This window comes from Lutjanus erythropterus, chromosome 20 (genome assembly GCF_056507025.1).
Source record: "Lutjanus erythropterus isolate fLutEry1 chromosome 20, fLutEry1.hap2, whole genome shotgun sequence".
Taxonomy (NCBI): domain Eukaryota; kingdom Metazoa; phylum Chordata; class Actinopteri; order Lutjaniformes; family Lutjanidae; genus Lutjanus; species Lutjanus erythropterus.
This window is the reverse complement of record NC_139336.1, coordinates 5,496,025-5,521,164: the sequence shown is the minus strand read 5'-3', so window position 1 is coordinate 5,521,164 and position 25,140 is coordinate 5,496,025. Positions and strand designations below refer to the sequence as shown.

The 25,140-nt window shown below is 39.8% G+C and overlaps 1 protein-coding gene across 1 annotated transcript in view; it reads left to right on the top strand.

The window, feature by feature from the left end:
- Nucleotides 1-22,119, top strand: part of fech (ferrochelatase) — a 29,913-nt gene extending 7,794 nt beyond the window's left edge. The window contains exons 3-11 of the mRNA XM_084746184.1: nucleotides 413-532; nucleotides 2,091-2,239; nucleotides 3,263-3,397; nucleotides 4,966-5,072; nucleotides 5,417-5,515; nucleotides 7,867-7,974; nucleotides 11,621-11,785; nucleotides 18,968-19,027; nucleotides 21,680-22,119. Coding sequence (XP_084602310.1) covers nucleotides 413-532; nucleotides 2,091-2,239; nucleotides 3,263-3,397; nucleotides 4,966-5,072; nucleotides 5,417-5,515; nucleotides 7,867-7,974; nucleotides 11,621-11,785; nucleotides 18,968-19,027; nucleotides 21,680-21,817 — 1,081 coding nt within the window. The 3' untranslated portion in view covers nucleotides 21,818-22,119. The remainder of the gene's footprint in view (nucleotides 1-412; nucleotides 533-2,090; nucleotides 2,240-3,262; nucleotides 3,398-4,965; nucleotides 5,073-5,416; nucleotides 5,516-7,866; nucleotides 7,975-11,620; nucleotides 11,786-18,967; nucleotides 19,028-21,679) is intronic.
- The last annotated feature ends 3,021 nt before the right edge of the window (nucleotides 22,120-25,140 follow it).

The following is a 25,140-nucleotide window of genomic DNA, read 5'->3' as shown; positions in this document are numbered from 1 at the left end:
AAGAAAATTGTCTTTTACAGTGCAGGTGTTACCAATAATACTAATTAAGGTTCCATTCCATTCAGCTCAAACAGAGTCAGGGTGCTGCTATTTTGTAGTTGGCTCACTGGGAAGACTCTGCTACACTAAATTGAACACAACACTAATTAGGTTAATTAATTAAACCTGTGTTTACTTGATATTTCATGTCAGTATGGCTACCATGAAAAAGGTATATAGCTACTTTCTGTTAATTTCACAAAGTGAAAGAGTATTAGCAGACGTGATCACATACGTCAGAATAAATACTGAAATACTGTTTGATTTCATCGTAGAAAGACCCATTAATTACCCATCGTTAATAATCAGTTTTTTAGGGCGTTGAGGGAACATTAGATATAAATTATTGATTGTAAATCTCTTGTGCCCTCAGGAAACCTAAGACAGGCATCTTGATGCTGAACATGGGAGGACCCGAGAAACTAGAAGACGTCCACGACTTCCTGCTGCGGCTCTTCATGGACACAGACCTGATGAAACTCCCCGTGCAGAAGTACGAACACACACAGTCACATGCATGTATTAGTCTGAGTAAAAGCAGCTTTTTAAATACTAATCAGTGACTTGACAGTTTGCAGCACAGTTGATCTTTCTCTGGACCAAAATACTGAAGAACTGACATCAACAACTGCAAGTCTGTCCCTGTTTCACTGCAAGAGATATCACATTTATCAGAAATTAGTCAATAAGCATGTGTAACTTTCTATGTCACTCATGCACCACCTGTGTCTATAGTGCATTATGAACATACATATATTGTACTGCGTGATAATCTGCATGTAATACTGTATTATTATAGTTAGAAGCTCTCTGAAATAAGGATGTAAAAACACCAAAAACGATTAAGATGTCCATGATGCAATATTCATAATAATATGAAAAAAACACAGAAAAGTGACTTAAAGGTTATTAAATCTGATTTGCACAGGATTTTTTGTTCAAATAATATTTGTTGTCCTTGTTAACTTAAAGTTCTTCTGCTTTATTCTTTAATAAGATAAAATAAAAGTAGCATGGATCATAATGCACCAAACCTAATCCCTAACCCTGAAAGAGAGAGAGGGAGAGAGAGGGAGAGAGAAGATAAACAGTAAAGAGTAATAGCAGGATTACTTCTACAAAAGTAATATGAATTGATCATTACATGTCATGTCTAAATATGTAGCCTGTTTGATTTAACAGCATTATTTCATCAGGGAATTTCATCACTACAACTAAAACACCCAGTGAACACTTAGTAACTTATAAAAACCTTATAATGCATTTTACCGTGATTGTAATGCATTATAACATGATTATAATGCATTATAACGATTATAATGTATTACAGCTGTGAGACTTAATACACTATGGTCCTTGCAAAACATTCAGTGAGTTACCAGCAGTTATAAAGTATTATGACACTTTACTTTGTAAGTCAGTATAAAATGCTTTATAACGTGTCATCATTATTATGAACATTTACGAATGCATAACTATGATTATGCAGTGCTATAAGCTGATTTTAACATGTTAAAAGTAGAGCTGCAATGATTAATCAAATAATCGTTCATTAATCACAATCGTTTTGGTAATCGATTAATCAGTTTGATTTTTTTCTTTTGTTTTTAAGGAAAAACACTTCTGATATTTGTGAAAGCATAATTTTGATGCAACACAAGTTTAGACATTTTACATATTTTTTGGTTAAGTTGACACACAAACAAATAAGGAAGGTTGTTGGGTCACAGAGCTCCGCTGCGTCTCTGCCTGTTGCATAATAACTGACAATGAACCAACAAAGTGCTTCTTGTTGCTGCTGCTGACAAAAAAAAAATCTCTTTGGTTTCATTTTAACGTGTTATGAACAACACAGACCCTTGTAAAGCAGTTGATCACAAACATTTTGCCTTGTGACTCCTTCTAATGAAGCCAATGTTTTCTTCTGACCCACCATTAGAGATTTTGGCTTTAGTGAGTTAGTGATCTACTATAAAACAATCTAGTTATAGAGTTAATACAGCCTACGAGTGTTGTGGGTCTAACTCTGTGGTCTGTCCTTGTTTCTGCAGTAAGCTCGGCCCGTTCATCGCTAAGCGCCGCACGCCAAAGATCCAGGAGCAGTACAGTAAGATCGGAGGGGGCTCGCCCATCAAACACTGGACCTCCATGCAGGGAGAGGGCATGGTGAAGCTGCTGGACGAGATGAGTCCAGAGACAGGTGAGACAGCATCTGCTCCGAGAGGGTCATCCGACCGCTCGGAGCCGTTCATCTATAAAGACGAACGACATGACAGCGCCTCAGAAGCGAAGCCAAAACAAATTGATCGCCCCCTACAGTATAGGTCATAAGTCCCATTCCCCTAAAAACAAAAATCATGTCATGATTGACAATTGAGCTCTGCCCATGATTTTGTGGGCGGGGCCTCGACTCCACAGCTATATATAATACCGGTCACTACTGCGCAGACTCTCGCTCCAGATGACGCCAGCAGCACGAGATTGCAGTGCTCACATCTGGATATTTTGGCTTCAGTATTGCACAGTGGGAGGAAGAGGAGACCAGGGCTGCAACTAATGATTATTTACATTATCAATTAATCTGTTGAGGATTTCCTCAACTAATCGATTAGTTGTTTGGTGTGCAAAATGTCAGTCAGTGTTTCCCAAAGCCCGAGGTGACATCCTCAAACATGTTATCTCAGCAAACCAAAAAAATACTCTGCTCACTGTCTACAGAGGGGTAAAGAAACCACAAAATATACACATTGAAGAAGCAGGAATCAGAATTTTGACTTTTTTTGATTTATTAATCAGTTATCAGTTATCAGAGTAATTTAATAGTTGCCAACTGTCTAGTAATCTTTGTTGCTCTAGTTGAGACACATCATCCATCTTTAAATGGAGAGTTTTGTGCATTTTGGCAACTTTAGAAAGTCCTGGATTAGTCCGTCTTGTGTTTTGGTACTTCAGAATACATCCGAGAAGACATGCCAGCATGTAAATATTGCTGTCAACAGAACTGCAGTGTTTCCACCCAGTGGAATCGCTTGTTAGCTGCAAAGTGTGTGTGTGAAGCACAGATAGTGAGACAGTGAAGGAGTGTCCCTCACACGCCTGCACACACCTCACTGATAACAGGCAGCCATCTGGAAACTGATCATGTCCATTATAGCTTCCCTTTATGTCCCTGGCTGTATTAATTTGATTATTCAGACTCTGTCCGTCTCTCTCGTCTCCGCAGCTCCGCACAAGTTCTACATCGGTTTCCGGTACGTTCACCCACTGACGGAGGACGCCATCGAGGAGATGGAGAAAGACGGAGTGGAGAGAGCTGTGGCCTTCACACAGTATCCTCAGTACAGCTGCTCCACCACAGGTGACTCTCATAAATATGATCATGAATAATGTCACTGAATGTGACAAATCTATCTTGATCATTCTAATAGACATACAGAAAAGACACACACATTTACTGGTTTAAACCCATTTTCTGTGCTTTTTCTTTATGTATTCGTCTTATCTTACTAAATGAATTATTTTTTATGACCTATGTTTTTCCTTTTTCTTAAATATCATTATTGAATTAATGTGTACTGCTCTTTTTATTGTATCATTAGCGCCATGGCAATATTGTTTATAAAGCATGCCAATTAAGCATATCGAAGTAAAGGAATACCTAAGATTACACAAAATCTCCTCAGTGCAGCTGCTTTACAGTAGTCATAATGCTCATTTTGTGCACTGAAGCCGTTCAGAAGTAAGTTACACCTCGTCAGAAGATCTCCTGGGTTGAATTTATTGAAAAAAGAAAAAAAAAAGATGAAGATAAAAAAGATGTTTGTGGCCGTTAGTGTTAGTGCCACACCCAGATTGTTACCCACCCTGTTCCCTTCTGCTCATGACAGGAGTCAGCACCACTTAAAAGTTCTTGAAAACAAGATGCAAGCAAAGCTGCTGGTTTAACCAGACAGTTCAACCCAAAATCAAAACAACATAGTTTTCCTCTGGCCAGTATGAAGTCATCTACAGAGGTCTGTTAATAATAATAAATGGTACTCAGCTTGAGGTGCTCAAAACACCAAAAAATATCAAGAATATTTAGGATGCTCTGGTTCAAGGATGTAATTCAGCTTACTGGTGTGTCCATTAGGACAGATGAGCACATGCAAGAGGTTCCACTTGAATCTTTCATAATAAGGATGTTTTTTTTCTGACATACATCGGAAAAAATCAACAGCAATGTCTCTTTCCAGGCCTAGTTACTCAAGATAATCTACACACCTTGTTGTGAGCAGGTTCATGTAGGATCTACTCACCTTCTACTGGGGCTGCACAATGAGTGGCTTTGTTATCCAAATACAATATGGCCACGTGTAATATCCAAATCGCTGAACCAAATCGCAATTTTCTTTTAAAAAGGAAAAATGCGTGTCAAAACAGGAATATAATGAAGTACTGTAGTGCTGCAGAGACGCCCTGACCTAAAAATCTTATTTTCCAGATGTAAGAAAACATGTTTGTTTGGTTCAGACCCCAACAGATATCACATCATCACAATTTTTTCTGTAAAAAATAAAATTATAATGCAAAAATAATCATTCCCACTAAACAAAATGCATATTGCAATCATAGTTTCAGTCAAATTATTTGCAGTATGACTTATTTTAACCATGTCATGCAGCCCCATCTTCTACCAAACTACACCTGCCAAACAGAGTATAACAAAAGGCATTTTAATGACATCAAATAGAGGTAAACAAGTAAAATGGGAAATGCAGTTCACATTTGTGGTTCCCAAGCTCTAAATACACAGGTAGCTTTGCAGCAGAATCGACACAGAAAGCCAACTTCACGCTGTGTGGAGCTGCTTTGAGGTCGACAGGGAGCTTGTTGTGTAACGGAACATATTTGTAACATTAACGTGTTTGTTTGTTGTGTTAACAGGCAGCAGTCTGAATGCCATCTACCGTTACTACAGCAACAGAGGCGAGAGGCCAAAAATGAGCTGGAGTGTCATTGACCGCTGGCCCACACACCCTCTGCTGGTGGAGGTTAGACACACACACACACGCACACACACACACAGACACACACAGTTAACCAAAGTGGCAGTCAGGCTCTTCCCTCTCTCAGAGAGAACAAAAAAAATCGGAAAATAAACTGGCTAGGGCAAAAGGTCGTCATAGCAACTAATGAGCCGAATGTAGCCGTGGTTGGTAGTCATAGCAACTAACAAGCGTGGCTGTATTTTTAGACCTCAACATGTTTCAGTGACCGGTCAGAACCATGTTTTTGATCACTTGAAGATGGGCATTTCAGTAAAACATGATACAAAAAAAACTTCATGAAATACAACAAATGTTCAGTGTGTGTGTGTGTGTGTGTGTGTCCTCAGTGTTTTGCAGAACATGTCAATAACGAGCTGATGAAGTTTCCACAAGAGAAGAGAGACGACGTTGTCATTCTGTTCTCAGCACACTCACTCCCTATGGCTGTAAGTACCATGATACATTTCTTTCTTTCTTTCTTTCTTTAACAGGGATGATACATGCAGGCATTGTTACATTTAAGTAAAAATGTAATTGACACAATAAGGGCAGCACAGTTGATCAAAATTTAATCAAAATCACAATATGGCATCCTGCAATTTTCAACTCCTACAAATCAGATTCCTGCAAAAAAAAATCACAGAGTAGTCATTTTAGTTAAGTTTAGTTTTTAAATCAAAATAAGAATAATGATGGAAAAATTATCATTACGTCTAATATTACAAGTCATATTGCAGTTGCAGTATCAGTCAGAAAATCTCTTTTTTTTTTTTCAAATTCATAAAGCCCAGTACAGATAGGACTTCTAGCTATAGTGAATGCAGTCCTTGTCTCTGGTTGGGCTTTTTTGGGGTAAAACACAAGATGCAGCCTTCTCTAACAAATTTGAAAATTACCAACAAAACAGACAACCACTATAAACAGTGGTTTAAATGACTGGCGAAATAAAGAAACAGATTTTTCCTCAAGAATTCCCTCCATATCAGTTATTCGGTGGATGTCTGATGAATTGTCCATGTCTTGCCAATCATCATCTGAATTTTTTGTGTTAAATTCTGATTCCCATTTGTCATCAATTATTGATATACAGCAGATTTAATTCCAATTTTTCTTTCTTTCCAAGAACTGATTATAATTTTGAATCACACTATTCATTTCCATTTTCTTGATTTCTTTCTCATAATAGTCCCTTAGTTGTAGGAACCTATACAAATCATATTTATCTTCATGCTCTGGAATCTCTCCATCCTTCTTTAAGGTGTACCAAACTGTCATTCCCTTACTTCACCACTGTTTGAATCCTTTATGCTACACAGCTGGTTTAACATTGTCAAATGCTACACATTCAAGCATATTTGTCTCTCTCTTTATCTTGTAATTTTTTGATTCCTCTGAAGCATAATTCCACTAATTCATATAGTTTTTAATCTTGTATGTTTTTTCATCTTGAATAATGCTCTGGATCAGATATTCTCCAAACTCTTCTTCTACTTGTCTTTCCACTCAGCTGTGTAATCTGGCATCAGATGCTTTTGTTTAACACAGAGAGCAGCGCAATATTTCACTTTGTCAACATCAGATACAATATAACTTACAACTAAGGAAATTGCAGTAACAATACCGTGTTTACCTCTGAAACCAGACTGGTGTGGACTTCATTATTGCAACACTGTGAAGGGATTCACTGTATGTACAACCACAGTTTACACCAGAACCACCAGAAAACAGTAAAACTTTACAGGTTACGGGTTTTTACGAGTCAGATGGAGGGCTGCACCATTCATCGCAATTGCAATAAAATTGCAATATGGCAAAAAGGCATCACACAGTCCCTCCAGAAAGTTGCAATCACAACAAATAACGCAATCAATCACTGTAAATTCTTCACAACCTTGCAATTTAGTCCATTCAGCACAACTTTTGTGCAAATTTGACCAATCATCATAGTTTCCTGCAGTTCCACCAATCATAGCAGAATTGACTCAGTGTTTTATCATTATTGTCTATTTTTATTTGTATTTTGTCACAATTACTGAAAAAGAACACAAAGTTTGTCATTGTAATTCACATTTATCAATGTTCTGCACACTATATATCATATATTCTATAATTTTGTGCTTACTTGAGTTTTAACTTAAAAATTTGTGGAATACCTCACAGTTGCTCTTCAAGCCTTTTTGAAGAAGACTCAGAACAAGATGCGGTTTTATTCTCACTGGAACAAAATTTTCAACATTTGTTTTTGCAACATGCATTTCAGATTTTTAGAAAAGTTGCTGTTAAGTCAGACATTTTAGGCCACAACAGTCTCCCCCAAAAAAGCCCATAAAATCCTGGAGGGGGCTGATTTTAATGAGGTAATGTAGTGCTGCAAAGATAACCTGGCAACACTGATCATTTCCACTAATATCACATTTCAGTCAAAATAATCGCAGTATGACTTTTTCCTACCAGATCATGTAGCTCTAGTCACTGCCAGGCTATTTTTATCATCGATTAATCGGTTTGGGTGATGTTTTAATTGAAGGAAATACATAATTCTCTGATTTCAGCTTCTGAAATGTGAATATTTTCTGGTTTCTTTACTCTTTTATGACGATAAACTGAATATCTTTGGGTTGTGGGCAGAACAAGACATTTAAGGACTCTTTGGCATTTAGAAGCACTGATCAATATTTTTCACCATTTTCTGACATTTTATAGATCAAACTATGAAAGTAATTGTAAGTTGCAGCCCTGCTACTGATACTGATACTCTTACTACTACTGACAGTGCTGCCGCTGTGTGTCTGTGCAGGTTGTAAACAGAGGCGACCCGTATCCTCAGGAGGTGGGAGCCACAGTTCAAAGAGTCATGGAGAGACTGGGACACTGTAACCCTTACAGACTGGTGTGGCAGTCCAGGGTGAGTACACACACACACACACACACACACACACACACACACACACACACACACACACACACACACACACACAAAGACAGACGGTGAACTGTCATATCAGGGTAAAATATAAGCCTGTGGCATCACCTAGTGGTTGTTTGCTGAAACTGAGCAATAGTGACACAGACAACCAGCAGAACTGTACCAGTTTGTCCTGAGAGTCTTAATGCTCTACCTGTCCTGCATCATTAACCTTATTTGGTCACAGTTTATAATACCTGTCTGCAGTTTACAGTATAATTTAATTGTATTGATTAATTATCAAAATAGTTGGTGATTAGTTTAATAATCAGTTAATCATTGCAGCTCTAATAGGCATAATATTGACTTGAATGTGAAGGCAACCACTTGATCTAAAGAATATAGTATGTTATTATTATTGATGATTTTATCCCGGGTTTCATTGCACTGCATGTGCTACAGATTTATCGCCTGTTTCACTTGATCACATGAGCCACGTCTCTGCTCAGGGGCTGTTAAAGGCTTATTTATTTTTATTATTTTTACTGTGTTTTGTTGAGAACCTCCTGCGTCACACGGAATAAAGAAAAATCTGCATGATGCCGGTGTGCAGATGAAGTGGCTGCAGCTTGGGTTTTGTGGCTGCTCTGACCTGCTTCTATATAGTACACGGTCTAAATGAAAAGCAAGATGCAGAGGTGCTGTTCAGTTTCTATGGTTACGGGGACGCTGTGTGTGTATGTTGCTTTTTAAACTTTCTTACAGTCCTGACCCCCCTATTACATGTACCACACACATAAACTGTTGGTCTACAGTAAATGTCATTGTGATGTGTATTCATAATACATTTGAATAAGGGAGAGATAATGCTGGTGGGTTTCAGGGGTTCTATTTACTATATTTTGATTATTATTTTATTTAAGTATGAACGATAAACTTATAGCCAATTAGAGACGTAGTGGCGCAATATATTAACAGCTTTTGTTTAACAGAGAGGTTTCTGAAATTAAACATTTTTATTCAGGCATTATGAAAACCTTACTTTATTTCATAGATTGAAACAGCTTTGAAATCACATAAAAGCAAACTACTAATAGAAAAGCTTGTCGGTCTTGATTATTTAAGTGTAGGTTAAAGTTATAATTTTATGGCTCCATAAGATAACAGCTGAAATAGTTAAGTGTGGTGTGGTGCTGAAATCTGAAAACTTTTAAAACTATTTATATAGCACCTTTTAAAACCCAAGATATAAAGTGCTTTCCATCAACATCAGTACCGGGAAGCACAAACACAAAAGCATGAAGCACATGCTTTCTAAGATCATCACAGTGTGACCATAAAAAGCATACAGCAGCCAGGCTGCACCCTGGTCAAACACTCAGAATTATAGAAAAGCCAACCTGAAGAAGAAGTGGGTTTTTAGCTTCTGTTTGAATCAGTCAGCAGACTCAGTTGAAGGGAGTTATAAACGAGTCATAAACAATAATAATCTTGTAGATGTTAGTAACTGTTAAATGGAGCAAAATGTGAATGGAGTTTGGCAGGCAGCTACTTAAGTCAACATTCAGATTGTGTTATTTCAGAGCAGTGGGCTTTTGTTTTCAGGACAACAGGCTTAACTGTATTTACAGACAACTGACGGTTATAAACAGCTGATCAACTTGTCAACAGTGGAGGACTCATCGTTGCTTGTCTGTCTGTGCTGTATCTGGGAAGGAAGAGGCAGTGGAAACAACTCGCTGCAATCGTAGGTCGTATGTTAAACAGGATTTCAACCAAATTAATATACAGTCTAAGGCTCCAACTCTCTATATCAGTCATGTTCTGAGTCGACTAATCAGCTGTCTGAATGCAGAAATCAGTTGATTAAATGACTCTAGCCTGGTGTGCTCCGGCTTCATAGGAATGAAAACCTGCAGCCAGTTTAGATATGCCTGCTCTGTATGGACTGCTGTACTCATTTTTACACTCACAACAGCTACATATTGTTTTTTAAACAACTAAGCTGTTAATAATAGGTTTGTATGGGTGCAATTTGTTTTAAATAGCCATCTAAAAACATGCTCAAACTGTGAAACAAATATTCTGCTGGCATGAAGGAAGAAATCCACAGCCCACTGCATGACTCAGTAATGCAGTACTGCTGCTTCTTTTTATTTAAAAGACACACGCAGAACTTTTTGCAGCAATTTTGATTGGTTAGCACTGTTCAGACATTCAAAATGGAATTAAAAGTGCAAGTTTCTTTAAATCTCTTGTAATTATATGTAGTACTAAGCATAACAAAGTAATTATAATTCCAGTGGAAAATGTGGCTTTAACTCAGCACTCAGTGTATCTTATAGTTTAGCATTCATGTGATAGTTTAGATTAATGGATTGTATCGGATTATGCTTTTTTTCTAGCAAGCTGTTCAATGCCATTGATTTTGGCCATTGGATCTAGAGCTGCAACTGTTACTACTATTTTGATAAGTGATTAATCGTTTTAAGTTTTTTTTTTTTTGTTTGTTTGTTTTTTTGACTAAAAAATTCTCTGATATCAGTGTCTCAAATGTGAATATTTTCTGGTTTCTTTAGTCCTCTATGGCAGTAAGTGTTTTGGACAAGACAAAGCATTTGAGTACATCAGCTTGGGCTTTGGAGAACAGTGATCAACATTTTTCACCATTTGTTAACATTTTACGGACCAAACCACTAATTGAGTAATAACTGATGAACTGAGAAAACATTGGCAGATTAATCGATGATGAAAATAATTGTTAGTTACAGCCCTTATCAGATCAGTGCATCCCTACCTGTAAGCGATTAAAACAGTCTTCTGGCAGCCAGCACAGCAGGTCTAAAATAGGGATGATGTGCGACCTATGACCTGTCCTAGTTAACAGCCTAGCTGCTGCACTTTGTACAAGCTGAAGACGTGCCAGAGCAGCTCGACTAAGGCAAGTGGAAAGGGCGGTGCAAAAGACAAGACATCCCTCAAACAGCAAGACATTTGTTCCTAATTCTGAGAATAGTCTCCAGTTTGACCTGATGTCTGATCTTTTTAAGCAGACCACTTGTATGTTTTCTGCAGTAGTATTCACAGTTATCTCTACCTATGTATGTAACTACTACTAGAATGGTTAATTTTCACCACAAGATGGAGCCACTCGTCCGTCTAATACTGCAGCTACATCTGAGCAGGAAACCTCATAGCTCTTCGTCTTCAGGTCACAGTGGCTGACGGTTTATAAAATTCACACATCGCATGAATTGGACTTGCAGCCAATCAGCTGTTCACAATAGAAGAGGACTGAGAAGTGTTGCTGGCTTCCTGTGGAGCAGAAAACAAACTAGACATATGTATAAATACTTACACTGTGAAAACCTGCACAATATGAGGACATAACAGAAGATCCATAATAGAAATCCTGTTTGAATAATGTAAGTTTGTCCTTAAAGTTAGAGCAAATGAGGTTATGAAAATCAAAAGGAACCGTCCTCTAGGGACCATGAACAGGAATCATCATGGAAGTCTGAGCAGTAGTTTCAGTCTGTATCAGAGGGTTTGACCAGATGGATGAACTGCCCTGTTCTATCAACACAACACACTCCCCACCTCACTGGAATTAAACTGTTGTCATGTCCTGTGTTTGCCCGTTCAGGTGGGGCCCATGCCGTGGCTTGGCCCCCAGACAGACGAGGTGATTAAAGGTCTGTGTGAGCGAGGGAAGAAGAACATCCTGCTGGTTCCCATCGCTTTCACATCCGACCACATAGAGACTTTACACGAGCTAGACATCGAGTACGGACAAGTGCTGGGGGAGGAGGTAAGGAAGAGGGAAAAACCCATGTTAACTATGCAGACAGACGCTGACTGAACAGCTTGGATCTGCTGGGACAGTGAAGTGTGCAAAGCATGACATGGCTGTGGTGAGACAAGGAGAGGCTGAACACTGCTGGTAAGGCAAAGGTGTAGAGGTGGATTCAAATTGTGTTTATTCAATAATGTTTCAAATTGTCAATCAGCATTTAGGATTAATTCTTTGCTTCCTAGCAGGCATTGGTTTCACTTTATTATTTAAATGTGCACAAGAGAAAGAACAGCCCGCCAGAAGAAGCTGAAGGTCTACTGTGGAAAGGTAAAGAAGAAAAAGAGTCTCTTGTAAGAAGATGAAGAGGAAGAAGACTCTGCCTTAAGAAAATGAAAACAATAATGCTGCCATAAGAAGGTGAAGAAAAAGAGTCTGTCATAAGAAGATGAAGAGTCTGCCGTAAGAAGGTAAAGAAGAAGACGAGTGCTATTAGAAGGTAAAGAAGAGTGCTGTAAGAAGGTTAAGAAGAAGAGTCTGCTGTTAGAAGGTAAAGAAGAAGAATCTTCCGTAAGAAGGTAAGGAAGAAGACAAGTGCCGTAAGAAGGTAAAGAAGAAGAAGACGAGTGCTGTTAGAAGGTAAAGAAGAAGAAGAGTCTGCTGTATGAAGATGGTTAGGAAGTAGCGGAAGCTGAGTCGTGCATAAGAAGAGTTTGCTATAAGAATATGAAGAGCTGACTGTAATAAGGTGAAGAATAGTCTGCCGTGAGAGGGTGAAGTCTGCAATGATAAGAATCACTGCTGGAATGGTTCCTGTAAAACATGTGCAAGACATTCAGGACTGTCTTCGACAGAAACTAAACCAAACAAACCAAAAAGACCAAAAACAAAACAGCAAAGTAGAAGAGAGTGACTGAGAACAGTATTTGTATTTAAAAGAGAAACTTGGTTGTGTTTTGTTTTAATTACCCTTCTGCAGCAACGTTCAAGTCTCTGCAAGCTCATTATCATAAAACTGGAACATCTGACAGCCTGGTAGGAAGGAGACCAATCAGAAATCAACCAGTCCTGCTCTTCACTCATTTGTGTTCTTTGTGTTGGAACCACTGATGATGGTTTAACTTGAGACTTGATGTAGAGTTTAGGTCAGCAGAAGTGTGTGTGTCAGCTGTAGCTGTGTGTCCTGTGTCTTCTGTCTGTGTAAAGGCACCAGTGAGGTGACCACCAATCAATGTGACTGGTGCCACAAAGACACACACACAAACACACACAGAGATGTTTGTACTTCTATACTTGTGAGAACCCTGACATATCTCATTCCCAAGCCCTAATTTTAACCCAAACTGTCTAAAGATGTCCTCACTTTCAAACCTGTCCCTACTTTGCAAACATGTCCTCACTTACCAATCGTGTCCTCACTTTCCTGTCATGTCCTCATTTACTGATCATGTCCTCGCTTTCCAAACAAGACTTCACTGTCCAAAGGTGTCTGCACTTGCTAAACATCTTCTCACTTACCAGTCATGTCCTCACTAACCAGTCGTGTCCCGACTTTCCCGTCATGTCCTCATTTACTGATCATGTCCTGGCTTTACAAACAAGTCTTCATATTCCAAATGTTTCCACACTATCCAAACACGTCCCCACCTCCTATACATGTCCTCACTTATCAGTCGTAACCTTATTTACCAATCATGTCCCCACTTTGCACCCATGCCTTCATTTTCCAAACATGTCCTCAATTTTCAAAAATATCTTCACTTTCCAAAGGTTTTCAACTGGTCCTCACAAAGATGAGATATATCACACAACACACACTGTCTGGACCATTTCAGTGTGTCCACAGTCAAGAGGAGTTTCACAGCAAAGACTTGTTCAAGATAATTGGAAACTTAGAACAAAATACTCTGTCTTGAAGTCCTCGGCTGACAAAATGAAAACACTTTTCCACATCATCACCTTGAATGTTGAACTTCATTTAATGATATTTCTTCAGTGTGGACGTAGCCTAACCTGTTCTGTAGGCAAGGCAAGGCAAGGCAATTTTATTTATATAGCACCATTCATACACAAGGCAATTCAAGGTGCTTTACAGAACTTGAAAATGCATTAAATTAGAAACAATAAAAGAGCATTAAAATTGCATTTGAGATAATTAAAAACAAAAGCTAAAAGCAGGACAATAAATAGTTTAAAACATTACAGAAATGCATATAAAGAGAGAAGCAAACATAAAACAAAAGCGACAGCAGACAAATATAAAAACAATAGCTACAGATTATCCTAAAAATATGTAACGTATCCACTTCACTGGTAGGCTGCAGTAAACAGTAATGTTTTAAGACCTGATTTAAATAAACCGACAGTTTCAGCTGACCTCAGGTGTTCTGGAAGTTTGTTCCACAGGTGGGGAGCACAGAAACTAAAGGCTGCTTCACCTTGTTTGGTTCTGATCCTGGGAACACTGAGTAAACCTGTTCCAGATGATCTGAGGGGTCTTGGTGCTTCATAACGTATAAGCAAATCAGAGATATATTTAGGCCCGAGACCATTTAGTGCTTTGTAAACTAGTAACAAGATTTTAAAGTCTATCCTTTGACACACGGGAAGCCAGTGTAGTGATTTAAGCACTGGTGTAATGTGCTCGACTCTCTTGGTGTTGGTGAGGATTCTGGCAGCAGCGTTCTGGACGAGCTGCAGTTGTCTGATTGATTTTTTACTCAGACCTGTGAAGACACCGTTACAATAGTCCAGCCTGCTGAAAATGAAAGCATGAACAAGTTTTTCTGTATCTTCCCCAGACAGAAATCCTTTAATTCTTGCTATGTTTTTAAGGTGGTAGTAGGCTGATTTAGTAATTGTCTTTATGTGACTGGTGAAATTTAGGTCTGAGTCCAGAATGACACCAAGATTTCTGGCTTGATTTTTAGGTTTTAGCGTCATGGATTCAAGGTGAGCACTGACTTTTGATCTTTGTTCTTTAGGGCCAAAAACAACTATCTCAGTTTTGTCTGTGTTTAGTTGTAGGAAATTCTGGCACATCCATGTATTGATTTCATCAATGCACTTATTTAACAGATGTAGGGGACTGTAGTCATCTGGTGACACTGTAATATAGAGTTGTGTGTCATCTGCATAAGTATGGTAGGAGATGTTGTGATATTCCATAATCTGAGCAAGAGGGAGCATATAAATGTTGAAGAGAAGAGGCCCAAGAATGGACCCTTGAGGAACTCCACATGTCATTTTTGTTCGCACAGATTCATAATTGCCAAGTGACACAAAGAAATCCCTGTCTTGTAAATAAGATTTAAACCAATTTAGCACAGTACCAGAAAGTCCCACCCACTTTTCAAGTCTGTCGAGCAGAGTCTTATGGTCGACTGTGTCGAATGCAGCACTGAGATCCAGTAATACCAGAACTGAAATCTTTGATGCATCACTGCTCAGATGAATGTCATTCAGAACTTTTACAAGTGCAGTCTCAGTGCTGTGATGTGCTCGAAATCCAGACTGATAGACATTAAAGAAATTGTTTTGCACCAAGAAGGCATTAAGTTGCTGAAAAACAACCTTTTCAATTATCTTTCCTAAAAAAGGTAGGTTTGATATGGGCCTGTAATTGTTTATTACTGAGGCATCCAGGTTAGGCTTTTTTAAAAGAGGTTTAATGACTGCGGTCTTCAGGGCCGTTGGAAAAAGGCCTGACTGAAGAGAACTGTTTACTATCTGAAGTATATCTGATGCTATGCAGTTAAAAACATCCTTAAAAAAGCTTGTAGGCAGAGTGTCGAGGCAGCAGGTAGTGGACCTAAGATTTCTGACTGTGTCCGTCAAAGTTGCATAATCTAAGGGGTGAAAAAGTGCTAAATTACCTGGAGCAGTGTTATGAGGCACAGGTGAAATAGGTGAAATAGCCACTGTGTGGACTGTCTGTCTTATCTTTAAAATCTTGTCTGTAAGAAAAGAGGCAAAGTCATTGCATCCCTTGGTGGACAGCAGTTCAGGAGGGACTGATGCTGGGGGGTTTGTCAGTCTGTCAACAACAGTGAATAAGGTCCGTGCATTGTTGTTATTTTTGTTGATAATCTCAGAGAAAAAGGACTGCCTTGCCCTTTTTAGCTCCAAGTTATAGATGCGCAGACTTTCCTTATAGATGTCATAATGAACCTGGAGTTTGTTTTTTCGCCACCTGCGTTCTGCTTTTCTACATTCTCTTTTTTGAGCTTTTATCAGTGTGGCATTCCTCCATGGTGCTTTTTTCTTACCAGAGACAACTTTGACCTTCATAGGAGCAACAGTGTCCATAATATTCATAGCTTTAGAGCTAAAACTATGAACCAGATCATCGACAGAGACTGAGGGCAGAGCTGGTGTAGGCGTAAAATCCTGGGTGAATAGTGTACAGGTGTTTTCGTTGATATAGCGTTTTCTGATCACCTCTGTTGTAGTTTTACTGGTGTTAGCGGAGATGGCCATTTTAAAGAAAACACAGTAATGATCAGAAAAGGCAACATCAGTCACCACAACCTCAGAAATGTTGAGCCCTTTGGAAATAATTAGATCTAAAATATGTCCCTTATTGTGTGTTGGATCTGTTACATGCTGGGAAAGTCCAAAGTTGTCCAGGATGTAGAAAAGTTCTTTTGCACTGCCATCTTTGGGATTATCAATATGAATATTAAAATCACCCACTATAACAACACAGTTGAAATCAATACACACAACAGACAAGAGTCTAGAAAAGTCATCAACAAAGTGTGCACTATATTTTGGTGGCCTGTAAATGGTTACTAATACTGCTCGACAGGAGGATCTCAACTGCAGTGCTACATATTCAAAAGACTCAAACTTCCCATATGATAACTGTTTGCACTGGTAAACATCCTTGAATAAAGTGGCTACTCCACCTCCTTTCCTAAGTTGTCTAACTGAGCTGATAAAATGGAAGTTTGGGGGGGCTGTTTCAATAAGAACTGCTGCGCTATTGTTTTCATTTAACCAAGTTTCAGTTAAAAACATAAAATCAAGGTTTTTGTTGATAATAAAATCATTAATTAATAGTGACTTGCCAGCCAGAGACCTGATATTTAATAAAGCAAAGTTTAGTGTACTAATGCTGTTATCTGACACAGTCTGTGGCTGACGCATAACTGGAATCAGATTAGGTAACATAGCTGTGCGTTTTGAATACACATTGTTTTTCCTGATGCTAGTCAAAACAGGAATGACAGACCTTGGAGACGCCTCTGGCTGATACTTTTCAATCTCAAGATGTGTTTGACCATGCCACCGGCTATTTAAGATTGCCGGTATGTTTAAGGAAGCGGCATGGGGTCTGTCTCATCTCTGACAAGCAGCTGGGTGATTGGGTCTGGGGCTGCTATTTAAGAGTTTGTCAGTTTGACTAAGCTTCAGGGTGAGCTTGATTGGTGAGCGTGGTGGAGGAGGGGAAGGTTGATGCTGGTTCCATGGTGGTTGCGGTGGTGGTGGGGAGGATTGACGCTGGCTCTGTGGTGGTTGTGGTGGAGGGCAGGAGGGGGGTTGTTGAATCCTTGACTGGGACAGGGACATCCTCTGAATGCCTTGGGTGATGTGGAGCAGAGGGTCAGGTGAAGGGGGAGAGATGCAGGTTGTCTGTCTCTGTGCCCCGTGTTTGTCCTTGGCTCTTATCTGTCCATTCTTGTTTTGGTTTGGCTTTCCAAGAGCATGACGTAGGTTGGCCCCGAGTAGTCTGGATCCAGTGATGTTTGGATGAATCCCATCTCGCTGAAAGCGGTCCTTACAGTTCCAAAAGATGTTAAAATTGTCAATAAACTTTATCCCATGAGTGAAGCACGCCGATGTCAACCATGTATTCAGGGCAAGGAGTCTGGTGAAAGACTCAATTCCTTTCCCCAGAGTTGGAATGGGGCCAGAAATGAACACATTTTGTGACTGACAATCAGTCAGTTTCTCCAGGAGCAGGGAAAAATCCTTTTTTAGGGTCTCAGAGCCAGTTTTCCTTCGAAGAATATCAAAAGACCCAGCGTGGATAATGATCCTCATGTTACTTGGGTGTGTAGAGAGGATCACTGGCAACAGCTCTGTTAGCTCCCTGACAGATGTGCCAGACACTGTTAGATTTTCAGTCTTTGCCATTCTTACATGCTTAGTTATTGAGTCCCCGATCAGGATGGTGTCTGGCTGATCAGATGTGGGGTTGAGGATATTTCTCTTTGCCCTTGGCTTCTCAGGTGTGGAGTTAGCAAGGTTTTTTCTGGCCCTTCGTCTAGCATTGTTTTTTGGGCTATTGTTTGGATTTTGGATAGCCTTAATACCACGAGTGTGATTGGCTTCCCTGGGATTCGTGTAGTTAGTATTATCACACATTTCATTTGGAGCCAGTGCATCGTACCTGTTTTGTAGAGACAGTTCGAGTGGAGGGGTGAGCATTGGGGCTCTCCTGACTGATTGCCTGCTGGATTTGCCTGTGGGTCTAACAACATCAGCCCAAGATCTAGCCGGAGTTGATGCTTTTGGTCGAGCACCAGTCCTGTGCCAGTAGGAAGAGTCGTTAGGAAAGGCCAGTTTGGGAGCCTCTGCAGCTGCTCCGGTGGTGTTAGGACATATCCATGGGATTGTGTCAGCCAGGTCAGCAGTGGTATGCTCCACATTTGATGTATTTCCGTATATAGAAGTCTGTCCATCAGCACCTTGTATAGTAGCTGCCACAGAGTCAATGAACTGCTCACTCTCACGAATTTGTTGTAGTGTTTCATTCTTCTTTTGAAGCTGCCTTATCGTCTCGGTTAGTCGCTCACACTCTGTGCAGCTCACAGATTTTGCCATGTTGTCCTTGTCTTAATCACAGGCTCCAGTCACAGACACAGCAAAAGGCTTGCACTGTGCCTCAGCCCTGTTCGTACACTTGAAAAAAGTGGCAAAAAATATGGTAGTAGTCCTCTGTATCTATCACAAATTAAAAACCCAGTGATTTATAAGTATCCAGGATCTACTTTCTGTAGCTTTTAGCAGGAAAAAACAAGTATATCCGCAAAAGAATGTAAGCAAAGCGGAGCGCAAGCAGCAGAGCGTCTACACACTAAGAAAGCCGGAAGCAGAACGGCTCCATAACAACTGTGGTCATCTTGCACGTTGGGTTCAGTAGTAAAAATGCATGTGACAACTTTTTCTTTCTCTGTTCCTTTCTGTCTTCAGTGTGGAGTGGAGAACATCAGGAGAGCAGAGTCGCTGAATGGGAACCCTCTCTTTATGAAGGTATGTTTCACGCACTGATCTGACTTATGCTCACAAACATTATAAACACTGACATATACAGTAGGGAACTATCGGATTATTTAAATGTGGCGATCACATTTTAAAATTTGAAAAATCAGCAGTTGTTGATAAAAGACATGACTGTATTTTAGAATGAGTGACCGTGGACAGTAGAAGAAGTGGACGTAGCCTCTGAGCCAATGTGGAAGTGCCTAAACCCTGCATTCTTTCACATAGCCAGCAGGGGGAAAGTCCACTGCCTGCAAAAATAAGTCAGATTGTATGAAGTCTTCTGAGAAAATGATTCTACTTCTCACTTGATTTATGACCTCAGTAAACAGTTCCCTCAAGAGCTCTCAGTTGCTAGTTTCAAGTACTTTTTTATACAGCATCATTTTGCGCATATTATGGTACGATTTAGAGTAAAACTGATGAGAAAGTGGGGTATGCTTTAGGGAGGGACTGCTGTGTGATTGACAGGTCATTCTCAGTGTGTCTGTCCACTACAACCCACAAGGCTCATGAAACTCAGGTCAAACTGTCAAACTAGAACATATTGATCAAATATGGATCATTATTGTGTTACTATGTTGCGTATTTCTCTCTTAAAATGTTTTCAGAAACATTATTTAGTGACTGTTTAGTTGTAATATTATAAAGATTGTGACCAGGCAGCCTAACCCCGAATCTAGGGTTGTCCTCGATACAGGATAAGGTGGCGAGAGGAGATCAAACTGGACAGAATATAGATCAAGATTCTGTCACGACAATGCATATTTCTCAGTGTGCTGTTTAGTTGTAATGCAAGAAAGATCGGGACCAGGCAGACTGACGTTATTTCCTGCTGAATGGACGAGCCAAAACCGAGCACCGCTGAAGTCACCATACGTCACCCAACAGCTCCACGCTCGCATCAGTACTAAGAATGCTCTGGTTGCAAAAAAACAAGATGGCAACCTCCATAATGCCAAACTCTGAGTTTCAAATGGTCATCTTTGAACCAATGGATGGCAGTGGCTCTGTCTACTAAGTCTACTGTCTATGATAGTAACAGACTTATATAGAGGCCAAAATGAACAAAACAAACAAAAACAAAAAAAGCCTGGGTAAACAGGAGGGGGTAAAAGAATTAAGATAAATACATAAAGGACTGAAACTTAAAAAAGAGGGGAAGACTGTAAGAAGGCAGGCATAACTCTAATAACAGAAAAGGAGACAACAGCAGAAGGTTCTGTGAAGTAAGTGAACTCCAGGCAGGTGATGGTCAATAAATGGATGCCTTCCTTCCTTCCTTCCCTCCTTACCACCTTTCTCTTTCTTCTGTCCTTCCTTGTCTCCCTCGTCTTCTTTCTTCCTTCCATCCCACCAACCCCCCCTTCATTCTCAACCCCGCAACCTTTCTCACAACAGGCAACTCCTCCAGCTCTAACAGCCCTGTGTGTGTGTGTCTGTGCGTGCGTGTGTGTGTGTGTTGGGTTTATTAAAGGAAGGGGGCAGATCAATGGGAACCTTTAGAGCTGACTACAGTAGAACTGAACCGCCCGGCTGGCTGGCTGGTCAAACCCGCCGCGCTCAGAGACCCCTCGCCAAGTCTCTGAGAGTGTGTGTGTGTTGGTGTGTGTGTGTGTGTGTGTTTGTGTGAGTGTATAAATCAATATCCTGAGGATGATTAGTTGGTAGTTACTGAAGGATGGTTTCCTTGGTGTAGTTTTAGTTTCTCAGTGAGCTGCATCAGTCTGCTGCTGTCTGCAAGCAGCAGCAGCTGGAAAATAAAGAAAAATACATTCATCATGGTTTTTACTGCAGAGCCTGGCTGTTGTCGAGCGTTCATTTTTTGATCAATCCTTGTTCAAATTATTATCTTTTATGATCAGTTAATTATAAGTCCCTCCACTCTAATCCTTGAATGATCGTTTGCCTCTTCTTCTCTCTATTGTGGAGAGCAACAGCAGCATGTTGTGTAAAAGATAACACGACATGTAAAAAACCCAAATCTCAAGTCTATGCACAGTCTAGATTTTCAAATAAAAGTTGTAATCAAATAATATGCATGTTCAAACAAATCAGAAATATCTGATAAAGTTCAGGTAAAAAACAGAAAGATGATGAAATTACCTTTAATGTACTTAGCTTACATTTCCACAACACTAATGCATTCACTAACAGTGAAGTGGTGCTCACCACTATACACTATACTCTTAAGTTTCTTTTGTTAAAGACCATTTTGTGAAATTTACTTGTTCATCGTCTTGCTGAGAGCCAGCTGAGAAAATTTTACCTGCAGAATGTAACAGGCCTTAATTTGAAGCAGGCTTGTATTGGGGACAGGCCTTTATCTCCAATTCCCTCTGTTTGATAAGTATATTGGTCATGTGTGAAACTCCAGCAGTGTGTTGAGGACTAAAAAACTAAACCTGACCTTCAAACTGAATTTTCACTTTTGGGTGAGCTTTCTTTAAATGTCTCAGTTTGGCTGAGACATTAGCACACACACACACACACACACACACACTGACTGAAATCTGACAGTAATGCTTAAGACTCCCAGAAGGCTGCGTTTTCTTCTTTCCGTCTAACAGACAGAAATGTGACAGAAACACAGCTAAGTTTTCACAGAGCTAATGAACGTGTCTTTCGTCCTGTCCTGTCCAGGCTCTGGCAGACCTCGTCCAGTCCCACCTGAAGTCCAACCAGCCCTGTTCCCGCCAGCTGACCCTCCGCTGCCCGCTGTGCACCAACCCCACCTGTGGAGAGACCAAGGCCTTCTTCGCCAACCAGTCGCTATCATAGAAACACACACACATACACACACACACTCTGGTGCCCTTCCCGCAGCAGTGCTACCTATGAAGAAACTTAAGGCCTTCTTCAATAAGCAGAAGACACATACAAACACACACCGTCTCTCCAGCAAGAGTGTCAGTTACATAGAGAACGTAACATGAAGAACTGATCAAATGGTTTCTGCAAATACATCAAAATTTCTCTTATTTATTTATTTTTCTTAGAAAATTTTATAGATTGAGAATGTTGAATGGCTAATTAATTTAAATATGTAAAAAATATTAATAAAATTCTCATTAAATTTTGAATGACCCTGCTGACATTAATATCTGCTCTCAACCTTAATATTCTTGAGTCGGAAAATATCCAAATCAAGAATCTATTTAAACATTCACCTGTGTAAGATTTGCAGATTCCTTTTGGTCAGAGTTTGTGCAGATTAAACAACTGACACTCTGCAAAAACTGCTCACATCACATCACAGGAAAAAGCCTTGCACTAGTTTTTTGTTTGTTTGTTTGTTTTTTATTACAGCTCCCTTGCTTACATTCCATTCACTTAGCCCCTGCAAACCTCCATCAGAGACCCTGTTTCTTGTCTGGCTGGTGCTTAAACGAATCACAGTCGGCCATTCACGGCGACAAGGGATCCTGTTGGTTGCCCCCCCCCCCCCCCCGCAGTAACCCCGCCCATCCCGCTGCAATCCTTGCAATGTGATTGGAGGAGCTCCTCAAAATGCTGCAGCCTAACAGGGAAATACCAGTGAGCTTAAGAGAAAGAAAAGAGCGATTTAGAAGGAATTGCTGCTACTTTTAAAGCAGAGATTTAACTTTTGCTGTCATGACATTAAGATTTAAGATAAAGAGTAAGAATAAATTAAGAATTAATAATAAAAGTTATAGTGTTAAACCTGCATCTCTTCTTTGTTGGTGCTCTACAGAAAAACGGAATGCAGCTTCAGTCCAGCTAAAAAAAAAAAAAAAAATCAGTGTCTGGGGTCGAAACCTCTCAGGGTGTCATGAATTAATTTTGGGGATATTTTGAGAATGGTTTACAAGCCAGGAGAAATATGTTGTTACTATACAGATTCATGAACATGTTTATTTTTATACTCATTTTTTGCTGTTTTTTTTTTCCTGTATTATTAACCATTTTGAGCGTCTCAACCTCCGCTGGTTAAAAAATCCAAAACTGAAAAGGGAAAATTTAGCCAGACATAAACCAGGCTGAATGAAGAGGAGAAGATAAGTTAGTAGCTGAGTTCAAACCAACCAACTCATGTTTTTGCAGTAAAATAAGCTTAACGTAATGAAGAGTGGAGGTTACCAAATAGGTTCTCACACTTCAAAAATGTATGACTGTATAACAGCTTCAGGAAACAGAAACTGTCATTTTTACAGGCCATCATTGTGCCCTTCCTGGGGAAAACACACGGGAACAAATGCTGCTGGTTTTGAAATCTGAAAGTCTGTCTTTGGTCATCGGACGGGTACTCAACATCTGCGTTAGAGGAAAATCTGGCCACACACATTAACAGGGGGAACAAATGCTCTGGCATGTGGTTCATATTTCTTAAAACCAATCACAATTGTCATGGCCGGCTCAAAGCCAGGATGTCGCGATAGTACTCCTGTAAAATAGTGTTGAGGTGAGGAAAGTCCTGGCAGTAAAATAGCCAAATTTCTGGGTAACAGCTGCTAGCATGTTTACATCTGTACTGTTAGTGACCAGGTTAAGCTGATGTTTACTTTACGTGAGCATGTGACCTCAATTTTGTCATCTTAAGGAGCATGCGTAGGCTCTCTGCAGGCCTCCACGTACCTTCAATTTGTTGTTGCGACTTGTTCACACAGAACTAATAGACATCGGTTGTTTACGTAGCTGTCCGTGTACACATCTGTTTTAAAGTATAATCTGTTTTGAGCATGTAGGTTGTTAGCTCAGAGGATTTTTATTCACGTAGTGACAGTAATTTTGAAAATTGTAACAAGCATATAGCAGACACAGTCTACATCCCATGAGTCCTGTGAATGTTAGCTAGACCCCCACTTTTTTACACTTACAGACAAGCACAGCGCTGACTGCAGGGGCTGCCAGTGATTTAGCAAGTCTTGATATGACATGAAGGAAAAGTAAGAAAATCAGCCCTAACGTTAGCAAGCTAAGCTACTAGCTTCTTATTTGGCATGCACATAATATGTCAGCCTATGGGGTTTTATCCTCCCTAGTTTTTTTGAGTGTGTCAATCACGCTCCTGGCCATTATTTGAGACCTGGCTTTTGTTTGATTTAACGGAGTACAGACTAACCAGTACAATGGGTATCCCAAATGTTCAATGTTGTTAAAAGGGCAGGCTGCTTATAGCGCTAATGGGACTTGGTTGCCAGTTAGTAGCGCGCCGTGGAAGTTGACGGAGTGTTTCAGATGTTGGTCAACTAATTGCTGTTGGAATCGCCCACTCAGAGGTTTAAGACATAGATGCTGTTTCAACAAATATGTCTGAAAAATATGTAACTAAACGCTGCTTTTTTCCTAAAGATGAAATTTGTGAGCCCTCTCGCTTTCCCATCATTCCTCATTGAAATGGATGATTGTATAGATTTCAAAACCTGACAGCATGACTTTCCCTGCCAACTGGCGATTTCCGTAGTTTCCTCTTTGAGTCCTCTTAAGTCAATGAAAGTCATTTGGAGTCTCTGAGCTAGTAATGTGCAGATACTACTTTTCATTACCAATACTGATGCTAAGATACTTTGATTCAGTAACATATTTAGCAATTAGCGGAGGCCTTCTGTTCCAATGCGTGAGCTGTATAGACCATACAGTTTGAGTTTGAGTTGATAAGATGGACATTTTTTACATGTACTTCATATCATATCACATCCTTGCAGGTGTGATGAGAGCAGGAAATAAAGTCACTTTAGAGGGACTCCATGAAAAGCATAAAAGAGCATAAAACTACCCTGATGCTGGAATTGTCCTTTAGTGGCAAGATGCAGTATGTGTTCTTTTAAAAACTACTGTGTAGAGAAGTAGCACAGATGTCAAAAATGACACATGTTGAGTGTAGGATTAGATTCATTTTAACGCCCATTGACTTCGACTTCTGTCTGCCTGAACTTCAATACAGTTTTGTTTTTTTTTTGTTTTGTTTTTTTTTGTCCACTCACACCTTCCTGATCACACCGCAGTAACTAAATGTGAAAAGCCTAACTGAATTAGTCAGAAAGTTTAGAATGGTTTATTTAGTTTCGCCGTCAGGTGCTACAGCTCCAGAAAATATCTTGAAGGTCGCAGGTTTGATCCTGTACCATTCACTCTGGATGAGA